This window comes from Aptenodytes patagonicus, chromosome 3 (assembly GCF_965638725.1).
Source record: "Aptenodytes patagonicus chromosome 3, bAptPat1.pri.cur, whole genome shotgun sequence".
Taxonomy (NCBI): domain Eukaryota; kingdom Metazoa; phylum Chordata; class Aves; order Sphenisciformes; family Spheniscidae; genus Aptenodytes; species Aptenodytes patagonicus.
The window spans coordinates 88,372,595-88,392,817 of record NC_134951.1 but is presented as its reverse complement, the minus strand read 5'-3'; the positions used below and the strand labels follow the sequence as shown (position 1 = coordinate 88,392,817).

The 20,223-nt window shown below is 35.2% G+C and overlaps 1 protein-coding gene across 3 annotated transcripts in view; it reads right to left on the bottom strand.

The window, feature by feature from the left end:
- Positions 1–20,223, bottom strand: part of RYR2 (ryanodine receptor 2) — a 457,875-nt gene that overhangs the window by 29,982 nt on the left and 407,670 nt on the right. For all 3 annotated transcript variants that reach the window (XM_076334184.1, XM_076334182.1, XM_076334183.1), the window contains 9 exons: positions 13,173–13,253; positions 12,101–12,189; positions 10,391–10,519; positions 8,875–8,979; positions 5,978–6,059; positions 3,554–4,857; positions 3,113–3,177; positions 1,116–1,263; positions 536–622 (listed from right to left, as the gene is read on the bottom strand). In XM_076334184.1, the coding sequence (XP_076190299.1) occupies positions 536–622; positions 1,116–1,263; positions 3,113–3,177; positions 3,554–4,857; positions 5,978–6,059; positions 8,875–8,979; positions 10,391–10,519; positions 12,101–12,189; positions 13,173–13,253 (2,090 nt within the window). The remainder of the gene's footprint in view (positions 1–535; positions 623–1,115; positions 1,264–3,112; positions 3,178–3,553; positions 4,858–5,977; positions 6,060–8,874; positions 8,980–10,390; positions 10,520–12,100; positions 12,190–13,172; positions 13,254–20,223) is intronic.

Sequence of the window (20,223 nt, the reverse complement as noted above, 5' to 3'; positions counted from 1 at the left end):
ACCCAGTCAGCTCCTGGCACTCCCACATGTAGCTTTTATCAGCAGGGCTCTGCCAGAAACTGATTTGAGTCTGAAGACTCTAGAGTTGTATTAACAATACTAAAAGTCTTGACAAAGAAGATCAGTGATATTCTAGGCAGCTTAAGACGATATGACTTCTTGCTGTACACACCCTCTCAGGGGAGCATAATGGCACAAGAAAACATCTCAGCTGACATGTATTAGTTTAAGTTGCCAGTGAAGGCTGGGCTTGGCTGAGTCACTGTACTGTGAAATGGAGCATGAGGCATGGGTATGCCTTTCAGTCTGCTGCCTCTGTCACAGCACAGAACTTTGTAAATAGCTATTTGTGTACTGGAACTCTATTATTACTTCACACAAACACTTTAGCTCTCACCGTGTCAGATTTCTGAAGTAGCAGTATGAAGCAGGTATTTAATCTGTCAGGCTAGGCAGTTTTACCGTAGTACATTGTCTACAAAACCTGAATGTTTTTCAGTATACAACTTGAAAAGTAATATTTAGACAAGTTTACCTTATAGAAAAGCAGGATGAAGTTGATGGCAAAAGCAACAAACAATGCCAACATCCTCATGTTGTAAAAGTTTCGTGCAAAATAATTCTGAAAATAGAAACAGAATATAAATACACTTTGCCTAATAATGATACCACAATCATTATTAGGTTGTTGCATGGTTTTAGGCTAAGCATTGTATCTTAATAAAGTCTTTTTATAGGAGAGCTTGTAGTTTCCCAAAGTTGTGTCTCAGGGAAAGACAAATCCTACAGGCTCACAAGCTGCTATGAAATATCAGGACATTTTATTCACGTAAAAATGCATGGCTGTTTTCCAGTGATGGACAGGCATTTCTGAAGGTCTGGGTTTTGGACAATAACCGTCTTCCTAAGAATTAATATCTTGTCCACTAAGTTATTTGTGTGTTTCTTTTCTCTAACATTCCAGTTAAACCTTTGCCTTTATGTCCTTTTTATGGATGATGGCGGATAGAAAAAATGAGGTTCATCAGATGCAAATTTGCCTTCCCATTGGTAGAATAATATGGTGGTACACATGCCTGCCAACAGCTAAACACATAGTCTAGAGAACAGCTTACAAGAAGCTTCTGTTGGTATGCAATGATTTTCTTCCAGAAAGCTGATTCCTGAACTTCTGGTTCTCCATATCTGTGAGTATGAAGTTGTCTTAATTTCTGTTTCCCTTTGTCTTCCTTGGCTTTCTCTTCTTTTTCTCCATCTTCTCCTCTTAGGACACAAATGAAGCCAAAATAATATGTCAAGTTAATAAAATTGCTAAACAAAAAAAAATTAAAACCACACCCTGAAAGAGGCCATTGCATCTTTTCATGAGGCTCAAGTAGTCATGACTCATGCAGTTCACACACATGAATAACAAGGAGACATACCCTTCTTCAGCCCAAAGCACTGGCAAGAGTGACTGATTAAGTCTACAGATAATTAAACTTACTGGTTTGGCACCTTGAAGTGAGGATGCTAACTAGTAGAGGCAGGTAATCAAGAAACTGCCAACCTTAGTACCTGAGGGTCTGCTTCATAATTGTGCAGCTAATACTTGCACTGACAAATGTCTGTAAGCTGACAGCTGTATGTCTGTATGAGTGCCTCTATGTCTAAGTGTTCCCCTCCAACCTCATGCACTTGAACTATCTGGTTCCCACAAAGGTTGCAGAAAACTTTGGTTCTTCTTGCATTTACAAGCCAAACCTCAAGTTTTAAATTCTGCATTTCTGCCCACCTGAGGAATTCATAAGTACCCACTCCAGGAGGAGGCAGGAATAAGAAAGCTTGACAGCATTCGATGTGTGATTATCACCATGCTGCCTGACTACAGAAAGTCATAGTTAGTGGGCTGCCTTCTCCAAACACATGATCTAAGGAACTGTGAATTATCTTAGAAGTTAATTTGACCTGACAGCATGATAGATGAAAGGATCACAGAAGTCCATTTGAAGCCAAACCAGAGTGAGAGGCAACTTATAAGTTACATTATTAATTTCTCTGTATCTATCTACAAACAGAATAACTGATGTCCTACGCTGCTTCTCTTACTAGAATACACTCGACAAACTTTCACTTGAAAGTTCACTTGAAAGCTTGTCTTATGTTAGGAGTGGCTTCAGGGCAACCAATAGTGCCAGGCACTGCACTCCTCAGAGAGAATACAGGTATCACTGTAACTCACACAGCCAAGCAGAGCAATCAACAGTGAAGTAACCTTCAAAAGCCAGCAAGACTCTCCTTCACAAAGTTATACTGGCTGAGTTAGAAATTTGCTGTACTGATTAGGAAGAAGAGTTTTTGTCACTGGCAAGTGTTTGTCATCCCAGGAGAGCAATAAGGATAGAGCTTGATACTAAGGGACCCACTTAGAGCTTTGACAGTGACCTATCGCTACAGGAACTGTACATGTATCAGAATTGTACATGTATCAGGAACCAAAAAATAGAGGGATGGAGTGCCATACTTTTTACTCGTTAAAACCAAGCACTATGTTTTGCTTTCCACTATTTTTATTCTGAGCTAATCTCATTAACATTGGATTTTAACATATCCTAAAAAGATTAAAATGATCATTTAACAAATGCTAACACTTGTTCTTCATAAAGATGTGAGAGTACTCAGTAATTCATTAAAATTACATTGGAATATTAAGGTTTTGCAAAATCCAAATAACTCAAAACAGGTCATAGCAAATGGGAGGGGCAAAACAGATTCAGTCTCTACCACTGATGGATAACAAGTCTCTGGAACCCAGGTGCTGTCACAATTTTTCCAAGAGATTTTCTTCTAGCGTTCAGACTTGCCAAGAAAATCTTAATCAATCAAACACGTTCTAAAAGAAACTAAATTGACATTACAAAGGATGCTGCTGGAAGAGGGAAATTCATAAAGTCTCTGAGTGATGCTATTTACATGGCATTTCCTTGCAAATGTGAAGGATGGTTAAAAAAAATCCTAACTGTGGAACATGAATGGACACAAAATTAAAGGCAAAGAAGTAAGTACAAATCAAGCTGGTTTTTCAGTGAAACAAACCACATTTCATAGGATCAGAGGTTAAAGTAATACATACTCTGCTTTTTCAGGTTCAGATTTTGTTTCCTCCTTCTCTTCCTTTTCATCTTCTTTCACCTGCTCCTACAGAAAGTCAGATTTAAAAAGTGTCTAAGCACTATTATACACTACAGAGTTAGTTAAAAGGATACATACAGTGCAGAATGTTAGGCTTTTTTTTTTAACAATTGAAACCTTGAGAGAAGACGATCCTTCAATTTACATTAATGAAGAGACATTTTAACACTGAATTAAAAGCAAACCAAAACACCGTGTACTTAGAGAAGGCTGTGGGAATTCAAGTTTATGACGTCAGAGAGGGTAAACATCAGTAATTATATGTGATTCCTTAAAAAACATGTCACAAAACCCAGAAAAACATAGATGCAAGTTTTGTTTCCAGACTATACTTAACATATAGTAGATAGAAACATACAGCAGAAATAAAAGATACAGTTACCTGGATTTTTTCCTGCACCTCAGGCATTGGAGCTAAGGAGGGACTGCTCAGTAAATCACTCAAACCAGCATTTGGATTGTGAGGGATCAATTTATACTGTCCACCTTCCCGTTTTAAATCCAAACCAAATATATCTGAGAGTAGATCACTCTCATCTGATAAAGTTCTCAGATCTGTCAAGTCTTCTGTAGGCAATGCAGCTTCTGTTGGCTTCCTCTCCCCCTCTTCTCCTTCCCCACGTACCTCATCCTGAGTGGGATCTGGCATATTAGCTAATAGTTCAGCCACTTTGATTTTCTTTGCTCCTTCTACTAGGCTTCCTCCAAGCAGCAAACTGCATATGATGCGAAAGAAGCCCCGGACGACACTACAACCAAAATGTAGTAAGCCCATCAAAATGCTCCAATAGGAAGAAAACAAAGCCATGACCATGTCCTTCATGGTCATTTTCTTCACTTTTTTCATCTGTTTCTTTAGGCTCTTCATGCTGAGCATTTTCATAAGAGTCATTAAATTATACTTGAGAGCTACTAATGCTGACTTCATGGTCACGAGAGAGAAGAAACCCGTTCTAGGATCCTGTTCCTCAGGCTTATCTTTCTCATTCTCCTCTTTATTTGCTGACCTTTCATTCAGATCTGACTCAGAGATCTGGGCAGCCAGTTGCATTTCAAAGATGGTATCCTCACAGAAATTAACAAAAAGCTCCATCTTTTCTTTCTCCCCGCCTTCATTTACAACATCAAATATAAATTGTCTCTTTGACTCTTTTACCTGAGGTTTCTCCCACTGAGTCCGACTTGACTCACTTATTTCGAAATAAACTCGTTCAATGCGCTTTGCGCTGCCCATGATTTCTATGCGTCCAAGGAAAGGCTGAAAATAATTCAGGACACTCTCTGACAGTTCAAGAAAAGTTTGCAAGCGGGTATCGTGGGGCATGTGTTCTGACAGGTTGGTCAGGAGAACAGCAACATTGAAACCAATGTCTTTGGCAGGTTCATGGAATCGTTTCACAAACTCCTCATAGTCCAGAGTCTCGTTCTCATCTGTTTCAGCACATGATAGCAGAAACTCAGTTTCAGACTGGGTGTAATGCTTATGGCTTTCCATTGCCTTGTGAAAATCCCTCTTTGAAATTATCCCTTTACCATCAGGGTCATATTCCTTGAATGCATCAGAGGAAGTCAAATCCTTCAATTTTAGGAACATATCAAAAAACTTCAGAATCATCTCCACATTGTTGGACGATTCCACAAGCATATCGACCATCTGCTTGCCAATAGTTCCATTCACAACATTACCTAGATGTGATGACATGAAGTTAGAGATACTGATGGCAGCAAATGTTTTGGCAAAGAAAAGCGTATAATAATGACTAGTGAAATAATCAAATAGTAAGAATGATAAACTATTGGCTAACATAGTCACATGAGAAAGCTAGCTGTAAAGTCAGAAATCTTTTGCTAATAACACTACCCTAAGACTTGGAAAAAACATAAGTGACTAAGTATTTGCCATTAAAGAAAGGAAGAACTAACAAGCCCTACAGAAGACATCTGTTACATTTAATATAGTACTAAACATGAGGCAGCATACTATGAATTTTACTATAGTGCAACATAGACAGAACTAGTGTCACATTAGTTAGGATGAGTATCTCAGTAGGTTACTCATGAAGAACAGCCTACAATACTAAGAATTTACGTTGCTTCCCAGTGACCTTCTATAAGCAAAGCCGTAGCAGTAGCAATACATGCTACACTGCAACCTATGCTGCATTTACTGCCCTCCCAGTTCTCTCAAGAAAGTAAATGTGATAGGATACATGTAAGAAGCAAAAAGGAAAAACAGATCTTTGGATCATCTATGTGTATGTCTGGCTAGGCTAGTATTGGAAGCACTAATGCAATACAATAAAGGAGCTAAAGAAACAGTAGTATTTCTTGACAATGATCACATTCTCTGGGGAATCATAATTTCAGGTACTGTCTATAAAGGACCTTGAACCTAGTCACTAGACGAATTGAAACCTGTTCTTTATGGCTAAGATCACTACCAAAATAAATGCAATATAGTATGGGTGTTAATAAAATGACTGACATGGTTCAGTTCCTAGAACTCAGGATTCCAACTTCAATAGTAAAAGAACTTTTCACCTAAGCCAAAAGAGAAGCCAAGTTCATGGAAACAAAGTAAAACTTCTGCTAGAGCTGGATTTTATACAATTCTGACATTCAAAATTAATATAAAATATATCAACTACACTAGATAAATCTCCCATTCACTTTAAGACCTAACAACTCCTCACAATTGAGACATGAAAATTAAAAACCTAAAGGAAAATGGAGCATTATTTCTCACATGAAGAAAATCACAAAGGTAAAAACTTTGCTAGAACAACTAGAATTAAATTTTGACTACCTTCCAGCATAGACAGCAACATGACAACCATATCCTTCTGAAGATCCATTAATTCCTTCAGTAATTCAATTTGACTGGAATCCTAAATAATGAACACAATATATATAATAAGATATCTATTGACTTCTTTGACATTTATATGTATGCATGCATATTTCACCCTGTAAAAATGAGACTTAGAAATTAAGAAGCTAGTAGTGCCAAAGCTGGTAATACAGTGAAAATACATTTAATTGCTTGATTCCTTACAGTACATTTACAGGATCATTTACACGATCATCGGTTTAGAAGACAGTAATTTAATAAAGACAAAGTGAAAACTGAAGGTGATGAAAAACTTTAAAGCAATAACTGGGTATGTCAAGCTCACAGATGATGCCCCTGTAATGTTTCATGTCAGCTAAAATATTGTCGCTGTTGGTATAATCAAGTTCACAGCTATGAAGACTTGTAAAAACAACAATGGCAGCAGCACATAGAACTCGAAGTGTAACATGATTCAAAGTGAGTGATTCCATTATAGGCCACTGAACTTTTTTTGGGAGAAAGAAAAGTTGAAATAAAATTTCAAAATATTTATTAATAAAGTTCCATTAGTATATCCTTAAATAGACATGATATTGATTCTCTTAGCCATCTTTTATCTCATTCAGCTTATCAAGTTTACTATTTCGCTTGCCAATGATTTCAACCTGGAGTCTATCTGAATAGATCTATTCAACTACTTAATTTCTTCCTCAGTGATACATTGTTGCACCATGCCACTGATAAGGCATATTTGAGCATTGCTGGACTTCAGTGATTAGTACAACAAACTCAAGGTACTTTATGGCAATTTGGATGTTGGATTGAAAACAGCACAAGTTGGAAATAATGAAGATTTCTAATTGATTTGTCTTGTAAGTTTTCATTATAAATCTCTGTACTTCAAAAGTTGCTTACAACCTGGATGATCTTTGTTTATTTAGATTGAAAATTTTACTTTCATTTTCTGCCTTACAGTTTTCTTCAGAAGTGTTACCAATATCACCTTGTTGCTTCCTAGTACAAGACTAGAGAAGGAAAAAGAAAAAAAAAAAAATCACCCAAACCAAAAAACAGTGATTTAGTTTTGTTCCTATTTAAATCTTGTTTCAAATATTCTCCAAAAGTGCTCTGGAAACTCCCAATTTAAAACAAAAACCAAATACTTAGCCTAGGCAGGCCCCTCTTACAAACAAAAGCCATATGGCAACTCCTTATAAATCCATTTAGCCACCCTCTACACCTTTGAAAACTGGTATTTCAACAGAATCTGAAAAGCTTATTAATATATTCTTGCAATAAATATAAATGAACAAAAGAGCTCACGTCTATTCTGGTCTTTCCCAAGGCTCTGCTGGCCTCCTAAAGGAGCTCCCAAAAGCCAAGAGCTTAAGCTCCACACAAGAGAAAGACACCATCGCTATTTATCATACATTTGGAGTAGACTGTGTTTCTGTCATCCCACAGAACAGCATGAGTAACTCCACACACTACAATGGATCTCATTGTGCAAAGCTTCTTGGCTCTCTCTGTGGCAGGATGAGTATCATTGTTTTCTAGATGCAGTAAGTAAAAGATACTATGAAGCCACTCCAGGCACAGCTGAGGCTATAAACTTGTCATTACTGTAAAACAAATCTGGCCAGTAGCCACATCATAGTTCTCAATCAACACACAGTTACCACGTGTTTGACTCGCCGTCAGTAACTACTTAGATACTGCTTTCCATGTTGCTTACAGGAAGAAAGCACAATAGCCACCACCCGTGGCCTACCCAAACATTAACTGTTTTTTCAATTCTTAAAATTACAAAGATGTTCCAAAACCAGGACAGTATCTACAGGCACTTATAAATACACTTCAGTAGAAATTCAATGCATCACTCTTGAAAAACAGGTTTCACTGTGATGCCATTTGCTGGAAGAAGATTTCTATTTAGCCATAAAGAATGAGAAGCATACCTGTAGCACAAAGTCTACAAATCTAAGCGATCAGTCTACTTTCAGCCATAAAGTCCCAATGGCAGGGAGGAAAATCATTTGAGCAGGACTACTTTAATTTATGCAAAGAATACTTACATGGATACATTTGGAGCCAAAAAAATCTAAAAACCTCAGAGCTGTCAGAGCCGTATTCCTTAACGACAACTAAAACCTTTATAAGCCTATGACAATTTTCTCTGAGAATGTCAAATTATGTAAAAAATTTAGAATCACTACATTCAATTAAGATGTGTAATTCTTTTAAAAAGGTAAGACGTTGAAAAATGCACTGCTTAAGATAGGATTCTTCTCACCTAATTTTAATCCCCTAAAGAGCTGTCTATGCCAGTCCCCTACACTATATCTATAGTTTATGAAATGAGTACTCACATCCAAAAGCTATTCACCCATTCTAAGGCCTGATTACTCTCTTTCTCTACTAAGAGTAGAAAAGGCTTAGATGCAGACGTATGTTGAACTAGGGTTCAATAATGATGAGCTAGGGTTCAATACAGGACACATCAATGAAGAGGGGTCCTGCATAAAACGCTCATGCAAAATTGCAGAAAACATTGTGACAGAACTTTGGTATGGAAGACAGGAACTGATTAGTTCTTTCTGAATATCGGTGATACACTTCATTTGCAGCTTGATCTAATCGGCTTTGTACCTGCGGCCAGTAATCCAATTACAGGCCTGCTATTCATACCTACTACAATTTTGTAATTTATTCGCTCAACTCTATTGTATTCTATCACCTCTCTCTCTTATTTTTCCTCTTATTTCTCCTATTAACTGTTGTTATTAATGACTCAAACATATTAACAAGTCTGTTTATCTTTTACAAAAAAGTTAGTAACTTAAAAAGGAAAAAGTAAAACAAAAAGATACCTGAGACAGCTTCATCTGCATGTGGGCAAACACATGAAGAAAACCAACTACAGCATCCCATAGCCTGCTGTGTGCCAGACTTTGCTGATTCCCAGTACATGGCCCCTATTGTTCAGGCAACAAAAAAAGAAAAGAAAAGCAGAGTTTATTTGCAAGAAACTCAACAAAAACAGGAAGGAAGACATACAGGCAGTGCATAGCTCAGGGCTGTCCTTTAGAAACTGCTATGAAAAATTAAACATATATAGATTTATCTATTTAATAACACCACTGACTGTAAGCAATGCCTATTCCTAATAACCATTCTGCCTCTGTTTTAGCCAAGTCCTAATTTACTAATTCAGAACCACAAAAAGTATATTTGCTTGCAACTTGAAACTGCAAATGCTAAAGGGGTACAATCAAGCTGATTCTTCCCTACGTCGTTCTGTAAATCAGGAATAACTTTATAGAAGGTTAATGCAAAATTGGCATAAGAAATTAGGGAATCAGACTCCTGATTTTTTTTCCCCCAGCATATTCTAGCTGTGGTAGAACACAGTGCTAAAGAATATTCTTCCAAAAATTCCAACTTCTGAAAAGCAGGAATACAAAATCTTTTGAAGCCTCAAAGGATAACAAATAAAATCTTTACCAGCTAACAATGCTATTTGTGATTTGCCAAATAGGTATACATTAAATACATGTACGCACATGTACGTAAGCTGCTTCTACTCATATTTATTCAGTCCTATTCTATCACATTTCATCCTCATGAACTGTAAGATACTATTTTTGTAATAATGATTTTCATTTGAATGAAAACAATATAATAGACACCTGATAGTCTAATGAGATTCTCTCTAACCTGCTTATTATATACAGAAACAAACTGTAATATTGTTGACTGATTTACATGAGGAATTAAAGAAGAACTAAATTACACTGAATTCCTAACATATCATGGAAGAACTGCTATATTGTTATTTTGACAGAATTGATCCCAATCTCATTTATTGCAGAGTCCACTTCAAGTACATCTCTACAATTCTCAAATGTAATGTGTGACTTCAGTATTTCAAACACAGCACTGATGCCTTAAAACAGCCTTATTCCTGTCAGAAGATACAATCTAATGTTCTATTGACTAAAGAGCAACTATGTTTTGCATTGACCTTAGTTTCTCAATGGATTAAAAGTGAAGACTTGAAAGTGGCTAACATGGCTGCAGTCTAGGCCAAATTAAAAAAAAAACAAAAAAACCACTCTACTATCTTGCATACAACCGAAGGATGATTATTCACTAATAACTGTGAATTCGACTAAATTGCTAAGATTCCAAAGGAGTAGTGATAGCTATATATTTTTTTTCAAACCTTCACTTCCTACTTAAATAAATGCACTAAAATAATGTTGAAGCATAAATGCATCTATATTATATTTCTATCTATATTATATCTAGCTACATTACGTCTTCATGCTGAAACTATGATTAATTTTCTTTTAAATCCATAAAATTCCAATGAAACTAATTTACCTGGATATACTCCGTAAGAGTATTGAAAACTTGTTTAGCAACCTGGATGGCTTTGGAAAAATTTCGTTGTCCTTGCTCATCAATGACATCCTTTCCAGAATAATACCAATAGAAATCACTAATGGATTCCTAAAAAACAGTTGTGAGAAGAGCAAAGAGATCATATAATCAAACTGCCTCTAACTGGTTATTCATTAAGATACGAAAAATAACATTAGATAGCATTCTAGTTCTGAAAAGTATTTAGTTTATAAAGGTTTTAAATGACCCCCCCACCGATTCTCAAGTACCACTTCAAGAACTGTAGTTTCATCTCAAGGGAATCAATAGGAAAACAAATAAACTGAAACAAAGAATTAAAAAGCCCCACAGTAAACCTCAAAATAGAATAAAATAAAATAAAAATTAGATCTGTTGGTATCTGCTTTTAGAAATACAACCACCTGCATTCTGAAAAGGAGTACTTAGTAGTATTACCATGCTGCATGCTGTTCATTAAACAATCTCTCTTTATACTGCGTGCTTGACAGCTAGTCAATAGTGGGAACAAACGTTGCTTTGTGTGCATGATTCCTCTTTCTGTCTTCCCCAAAGGTGAGCTTATTAAAGTTTCAACAAAGTAAGCAATGGAATGAAAATCATTGTATTGTCCCTACAACTTCTACAGAATGCATAAGGATAAAAAGCAACGTTGATAACAGCAGCAACTTAAAACCCACCAATTTTCAAAGCCTGGAATTCTCAGACCCGATAAATAAATGGCTAAAGGGAAAACTTAACTAGATAAATTTAAAAAACCACAACAAAATATATTATCATGCACAGTGATTTTCAGAAAGATAAGAATAATAGGTAAAAATTATTAACAGTTATCAGAAAATATGTTTTCATGCCTTTCACATGCTCTAATCTGGAAACAAATTAGATTTTCATTACTTTCTACTGGTTTGTGACAATGTAATGTTTTCATATTTAAAGATTAGAGAGATAATTCAAATTAGAGGGCTGAAGGGTTTTTAATCTAGCCTTCTGCTTTTGGGGTTTTTTTTTGCTTTTTTTTTTCCTCCTTAGAAAATGATGTGCTGTTCTTACGCTTCACACCATACCATCCCATGACTATCCATACAGTAGCCCAGTGTTCAGACTAAATCAGAACACGGATGAAAAAGCAGCTGGCTGAAGCTTAACTTGAACAATGCGTCACAGGGTAGTCTCAGTCAACAACTGGCTAACAGTATTCACTGATACACTTAGCGTGTATCTACCTTCTGCCTGCTCTCCTTGGTTAACAGACTCCATTGCATTCTTGCATCTAATGGCTGAAATCAGTCTTTCACACTTTTGTCACCTTCGACTCTCACAGTACAAAATAACAACTCCTAAAGAACTGTAACCAGTAGAGAATTACAGCCTCTCTCATCAACATGGGCTACAGTGACCAGGACAAATGTCATGACAAATAAATGTGCTCCTCTAATAAAACTGAACATTTTGTGATAAGGATGAAGTTTCATTTTGCTGTAAATGGAACTTTTGTGGCAGCAAGCCATGCATTGCTGAAGGAAATTCCAGAGAAATTAAGAAATTCAGAAACTTTATAAACTTCTGCCTTATGATCAAAATAAATGTAATAAATTTTAAAAATGGTAAATATTGTATAGAAGCAAGTTATTATTGTCATCTACTTAATTAGTATATAAGTTAACCTACCTGAACTCTTAATAAGTAATCCACAGTGGAAATTATAATATTAACAGTTGTGTTGTTACCAGTCTGAGTTCTCAGGTAATTCTGAAAATCTAAAAATTCAAATAAAAGTTTAAATTAAACTTATTTAAGTGTTAAAGACTTACAAAACTACTCCTGCAAATTAATTCTGATTTAACATGTCTAGGAAAGTATAGCTGAAAGGAATGGATTTTTTTTTTTTTTAAATCTTTTTTTTTTTTGGCAACAAACCATTTTAAGAGTTTCAGCTTTTAATTGCAGAGATCACAAACCAGTGAACTTCTGAATCCAGAAACTTGATTATCTGTTTCATCTGTAGAACTTTAACTTGGTCTTATTTTCATCTCATTTATGACTAATTTTACATCTCTAGAACTCCATCAATATCAACATAATTACACCTAGTATATATTTTGTTAAGCAAAAGCAGAATTAAATCACATAATTATACAATTCCTGATTACAAAGTCATAAATATGTCCAACGGCTAAAAAAAATTATCTTTTTTTTCTTTTTCTTCCCTAATGATGACAGAGAACACAGGGAAATGTACTTAATAATAAAAATATGCTTAATAGCACGTATTTGTTTAATTTGTTTTTGTATTTTTAAAATAGATGCTACTTCTTCAAGAAAGGTATTGTGCATGTTGTTGTAATTTCACATACAATTCTAACTGACATTAGTGCCAAATAGCGCACACCAGAACATTGCCAAAGAACAATAAATATACCTTCCTGTTATATTTTTCCTCTGAATCTTTGCTGACTAGAAGTTATAAACCATGTACATTTTCCTATAAAAATTTACCTTTCCTAGTAGGTCAAGATACAAAACTCATCATTTTGGAAACCGTTATCTTTTCTGCAAAGTTAAAGCTGATTAAAAAACCTGGCAATTTAATTCACATAAATATTTTCCTTTCATGTACAGTCTAGCAGCTACTCCAGCTTTCATAATATTTTATGAAGGCTGCCAAACTTTCAGCAATGAAGAGCTTTTATCTTTAGTTACCATCACCTTGGCTTAGCTGACTGGCAGCCTGCCCACAAACCTGAATTATGTCCTTCACAAAGCAGTTGAAGGAAGCGGAAGAGGTCACAGGTGAACTCATCATCCTGCATCACCTTTTCTCCTGTAGAAAGGCCAGATGGAAGCAGATTATCACAGGCTGCCAAGTAACACCCCACAGCCCCTGAAGAAAATCTCCATATTTAATTTTAAGAAAGAGAGAAGGGGAGAGAAAATTTATAACCACCAATCTATCTGAAGCACGTATGACTTGTGCTTGGCAGATAGTTATTTTGTTTAAAAAAAATTAAATTATGAAACTTAACTTTTGATTTATAAATATGGCAGCATGAGCTTGGCAACATTTTACAATTAATGCATGATTTACATTCTTGTTTGACCTTGCCGGGCATGAATGCTGCATTACACACAAAGGTTAGGATTGGATTAATTTGGTTCCCATTCATCACAAAAAAAGGTACTTAAAAATACAGAAAGAGATTTAATCAAACAGTAATGAAAATCATTCCCCAAATAAACTATTAGATTTTAAAATACTCTAAAATAACCCATGAAATTTATAGCTGTGTGCATTCTCAAGAATCATTTCGGCTGAAATATTTGAGGAGTTAGTACCTGTCTGCTGCTGACACAAAATGGATGTTAGGCATTTGTCTCCCTTGACAAAATAAAGTCATAAACTTATGATGAACTAGAACAAATGCCAATGTGCTCTGCTTTACTGAATTAGGCCCTTCAGTTCATTTTTTGGTAAATAGCCAGTATCCAAATGTATAAAGCTTCAGTTCATTTTCTTGCTTCTTCACAGGAAACAGTATACTAAAAAGCCCTCAACTAACTCACCATTATTTCATTTACATCGATACATACAGTTAACTTTGTACACTGACACGTGAAGAGGAGAAACAACCATTCACCCAGGAAAACAATCACGACGGAGGAAAATGTAGAACAGCTAATTAATTGACACAGGAGGACAACAACATAGGTGTTCAAAACAATAAAGGACACCTATTGAAAATAAGGAAATTCCCATTTAGGACCTTGGAAAAGTATTTGGAATGTGTATGGCAACAAAAATGGAAGCCAGAAAAACTTCTACTTTTTAGAATATACACCATTTGAATATGTGGCCAAGTGCTATTTGTAGACAACAAAAGGAAAGGAGATAAAAATGTAAGCAAACTGCAAAAGAATTTGGATTTTTTTTTTTAATGGGGACATATTTTAGGCTTTTATCTGACCTTCAAAATCCCATGTCTACAAAGACAATATTTTAGTGTATGAACAGAAGAAAACCAGAATAGTGAGTAAATGAATTAAAATTTTTAAAAAAAAAGCTCTATAGGTTATAGACAATAATAATTACATTAACAATTACTGACATACTGTTATATCGGTGGATAACTCTATAATGTCTACATTTATAAATTATTATATTATTATAATTACATTATTACAGTGAATTGTAAACAGTATTTAGTACAACTTGGGATATATCTAAACACAAACATGATCAGAAGTTTAACTTTACATAAAGTCATGAACAATTACAAGTTCAAGCTAATGGACTTATCAATTCACAGCCTGTGAATTTTCAAGTGAGAAGCTTCAGTACAACAGTAGGATTAGGAAGCAAAAGCATTTTGAAAACTAATACAAATATTTTAAAAGTACGGAATTTCACTCTTTCCTGTTGCCATCAAGACATAATGTTTGGTATTAAGAGCATATATCACCAAAGTATATGCCAACACAGTTTCTTGCAACATAGGGAAAGATAAAATGTACTTCCTCCTAATTCCAGATGTGTACTTATGGTAGTGGCAAACAATACGCCATTCTTTCTCCAAGAATGAGCCAAATACTATAAATGACATTCCATGACATTTTTCTCCATCCCAGATATAAATACTAGATATATAGTTTTTCAGTCACAGAAGACTGAAAACCCTTTCAGCTAATTAAACAATGAAAAATAAATGACTGTTTCTGTCAGTGCTGATTAGCACATACATACAATATATGCCCGAGAAGGCAAGAAGCAAAATCAAGAGGTGCCTGTGCACTTAGAAGGATATTATTCAACATTATATGCTGGTTCAGCCCTGCAAGATAGTTTCATATGCTGCTGGCCAAAAGCCTGAGTATAGAATATCCTGCAGGACTAGTCACTTTCTTTTTTTTAATTTAACTGAACTCCTGTCATGCTTAAAGTTACACTTGGAGTCACATGCTTTGTTGATCTAGATGAATATTTATATTTTGAAAAATAAGCATTACAGAAAGCCAAATATTTGGTGAAGCCTGTACCTTCACACATGCAATGCGTGTAGCTTGACTGCTGAGATGGCAATGATTTTAAAAAATAACTCACAAGGAAAATCGCTGATGCATTACAGCTGGAAAAATCAAGCCCATAAAAGGCTCAACCATGTATTTCTTGCATATCAAGATGTCACTGAATCGAAGCCATTTGTATGAATAAGACTACAGAATAAGTTACAGTTTAATATTTTTCCACCTCTATTTTTCTTGCCCTGTTATCAAGTAAGATTTTTCAGAACAAGAAGGAAAACAAGTCTCAAGTTAAAATGATTATACAGATTAATTTATAAAGTAATCTTCTGGCTTTTAGTACACCCACTGGAATTTAGGAATTTTTATAAAATAAATTCCGATTTTAATTTGAGAAGGGTTTGGAAGGGTCTTTTAACTAGCTCCACTGTAAAGAAATCACAAAATGAATAAAAGTTATTGCAAAATTCTGCAAAATCAGAAGGTGTTTAGGTACATCATTTCACATAAGCTGAAAGCTCCGTTCCTTTTGGAAATATGTTTACATATTTCAAAATGAAGAAAAAAAACCTTGTTTCAAACAGCTTGGCCACACTAAGATTTAAAATAATCCTGGTTTTCAATTTCTACAGCTGATCAAAATCTGACTAAAACCGATGTTGGCATTGACAGGAATTTTAATTTTCAGATGTTACTTACTGACTGCAAAAGGTCACTGGCAACTACAGAACTGAAGTGCAGATCCATTTCTATAAAATCTGAGAACAACCTTTGCTGCTGTGCACACAAATTCATGCCAATACATACAAAGATTTGCAAAGATAATGTACTTACAAATATACACACTGCACATAGTATGACTTAGGTTTGTCAGGAAACCATGTTCTTTAATTTCTGTTGATATGATGTACATTCTGGCATATATTTGCTTAGATGTTAAAATGCTGCCATTGCTCATGCTGTATGTAAATGATATGGCTACACACATGAAGGCTTTAAGCCTGTGAAAATAAGATTGAATGAAAAATAAAACACGTGTTTTTTTTTCCTTGAAAGTACGTGTCCAAGTTTAATAATTCTCTCTCTCTTTTTTTTTTTTTTAATCCTCAATGGAAAAGCTCTGACTTCTATTACTACTCAGAAACATTGGTCTGATGCTACATATTACAGAAATATACAAATACTTTCAGCTTTCAAAAAGGAACAGGGTTCCTTCTTGATGGCTGTTAAGCAAGAGCAAAGCTCTCCCATGATAAACCAAGTGAATTTATTCTTATCACAAGACCCGGGCAATGTTGGGTTGGATTGTGAGTGCTGCATGCCTTTGACTTCTCAATAATCTGATTCAAATAAGAAAAGCTCTTGTTTTCTCACCGAGTGACACATAACAATTTCTCTGAACTGAAGCTACTTAAGTTCCTTTTTAAATGCAAACACTGATTCAAATACAGTGATATAAAGGTGGAAAACACCCCTCCAATGTAGGCTACAGTGGATCGCGCAGAATTTAAACATCCACTTTAAGTGTGACTAGGTTAGTGAAGGACAAAACATATTTATTGATGTTATTATTGGCTGAAAATAGCCCTGATGTGTACCCTCATTATAGCTATTTATTATACGGCATGTGTACCACTCTCAGTCAGTTTAATAGAAAGTCCTTTAGGACCTACTATCCGATCAAATTTCATTCTAAAATTGTATTTTATTAAAATAAGCCTTCTGAGAACTTATGAAGAAACAAAATAATGCCATGATACGATATTAAAAGATTAAAAATAAAAATAGAGCTTTCCTGACAAAAAGGAAAAAAAAGGTAAAATAATCTAAGTGTAAACTTAACATCTTAAATTTTTTACTTCATATGAGAAGTAAAACAAGTCTCTCCAAAGGAGAAAAAACATTGCACTTTCAAGACTTTTGTGACTCACAGTGAAATAGCATAGAGTATGAGTGTTAAATGAAAAATGAAAAAATGAAAAAATAATAAGCATTTCTACGTCTCCGGTTTTGAACCCCCCTTTTTTGAAAAGGAAACAGAACAATCAAAACAAAATACATACAGAAGAAACAACATTGAGTACATCACAAAAACAAGTAAGAAACACATTTGCTGAAGAACCATCAATGTTGTTACCAGTGGGGGTTCCAGGGTTTGGAAAGGGAAGGTAGTACCAGTCAGAGGAATGTCAGGACAAGGAGCTTACGATGCAGACAGTACAAAGAAACAGTTGGAATAGAGCAATAAATCTCACATCCATGTTGACTCAGTACAGGGCTTTCTACCTATTGCCAAGGTTGACATGGGACCAGAAACAAGCACTGCCCTTGAGGAAAAGTTGACTCTATTCCCATAAGTGTCAACAGCAGTTTTTCTTTGACTTTGGCAAGAATAGTTTCAGGCTTATAGGTTGTAAACTCAATGACAATTACTCATTAATATGCTTCTGCATCAGATTCAGATGACATGAGGAACAGGCTACAGTGCATATTTTACATCCCATCATTCCCCTGGGAATCAATAAAATGATCTTTAATTGAGGAGTAATTAATTACTCATAGCGTAAGTATCTCCCTTGAAAAAAGGAATGGGAGAAAACATTTCCACATCTTTGGTACTTCCTTTGTAGTATTTACAGATGGTTATTCATAGGACTGCAAACAGACATATGGATCTCAGGTATCCCATAAAATCTAGGTTACTTCGAAACCGTTCACAACAGGGGTTTCCCCACAGACACACTGGCTGGGCTTTCATAATGCTATCAGGTATTAATACCAGTACCTGTACAGCTCTTATGTAAACTACTTTCCAATGAATTGAAAAAATCACTATTATTTGAAGGTAGCGTAATATCAAGAATAACGTAACCCTGAAAAGGAAAAGTACAGTCTTTTTTGGTTTGACTTTGCTTTGTTCTGTTTTCTTGAATTTTCAATCGCTGGATATTAATACATAAAAAAGGTGCTGTTAGCAAACATTATCCCTTTGTGCCAAGAAATCTTTGACATAGTGTGATTACTGTATCTTGACATTGCTGCTGCTCAGTAACAAAGAAAATGAAAACACATGATCTTAAGTGTAGAATTTTGTTAATCTGCCAAATAAAAAATTTCCACTGAGAAAACAAATAAAAATCCAGATCATGCCCCTTCCCAACATTTGGCTAATGAAAAGACATCTGCTGTGTTTGAGCTTATTGTTTCTGCTGAATGGTATACACATTTTGTACTTTAAATTCTCATTTCTCATGGCAACAGGAACATCTCACGGCAACTGCTCCTACAAAACTCTTCCTTTACTTGAAGTAAGGAACCTTTGAGGTATAGGAACCTTAACACATCAAGTAGCTTTCACAGCAAGGAAGGACCACCTGTAAACATATTGATTCTTGTAAATTAGCAATGCACCATCTCTTTCTTGTATCAACTCCTGAACGCATTAGATAAACCTAGCCAGTGGCAAGTCCTCTCCTTACTAACCACCCTCAAATCCTCACTGGATCCACCACTGATTTCCTGTGCTTGCACAAATCAATGCAGCGATAAAGCCACATTCAATACACAACATAAATACTACAGGAGGACTATAGCACAAGGCTTTGTGTATGTACAGGTACACTTTTTTTTATTTTGTAACGTTCATCCATCGCAAATACTGGGCTCACTAAAATGAAAAGAAATAAAAAAGAACAGAAAAAAAAGTTTAAAAAAGCTTGCTGCTCTTACATCTAGTGTGCCAGTTACTGTGCAAATCCTGAGAAAAGGAGGAAGAACAAAGTGGGGAGAGTTGACATAAAAACCAAGAATTTTGGAACACACAATTGTAATAATAATAGAAAAGAACCCACTAGTTTAACAGTCTTACAGGAACAAGAAATCTAATGGTGTTCAGGACCTGTACAGTGCTGACACAAAGCTAAGAGCAGGAAAAATAAATAATAGGCAGTTGTTTTTAATAATTACCACGCTCATGAGTGATGACTGAGGAAGGGAGGACAGGACAATTAGTTTAAAGAAAAAGAAACAGGGGAAAAAAGAAAAAGAAGTTGAGAAACTGTTTTTAGCAAATACAAAATATAGTTAGTATTGGTTTTGGCAAAATTAGGTCTGTACTAAAAGAGAAAGAACAAATAAACAGAAAATTTAAAAAATCCCTCAAATGAGGACACACAAAAATACTCTAACATAAGTAGAGTCAATTATGCAGCGTTTAAAGATTTATTTGTATTTGCATGCAAAATCAGTCCTTTCTAGAAATAGAGGCAGCGGTCAAAAGAAAAATGAGCCAATATCTTGACAGTCCAGTTCAAAATCCAACATTATAAATAATAAATTTAATTATTTAGTAGTAGAAATGTTGTCCAAAAGAGCAAAACATTGTGCAGAATAATCTTCAGTAAAACATGAAAGTAACGGCCAAATCCTTATATGCCAGATAGCTGCATCAGTGCTCAATCCACAAACTTGTGACCAAATTTTATCCACATGGGTTCAGTTTTATTTTGTTTACTTATATAAGTCTAACAGGATTTGATCTACAATTTAAACTATGGGAGCACTTTCGGAGAAGCAGTATTTATAATCGGTCTTGAAGTCATTCAGTAAAATTTAATAGTTCATGATTTTGATTTGAGACAAACAGTTGAATATTCAAGAAATATGCCACATAAAAGAGCTACAGGCATAATAGCCAATGAGATATGCAGTGTTGCAGGTATGAATTATGAACCCCCAAATGCAATAATGATTATACAGTCAAGCTTTTTTACCTT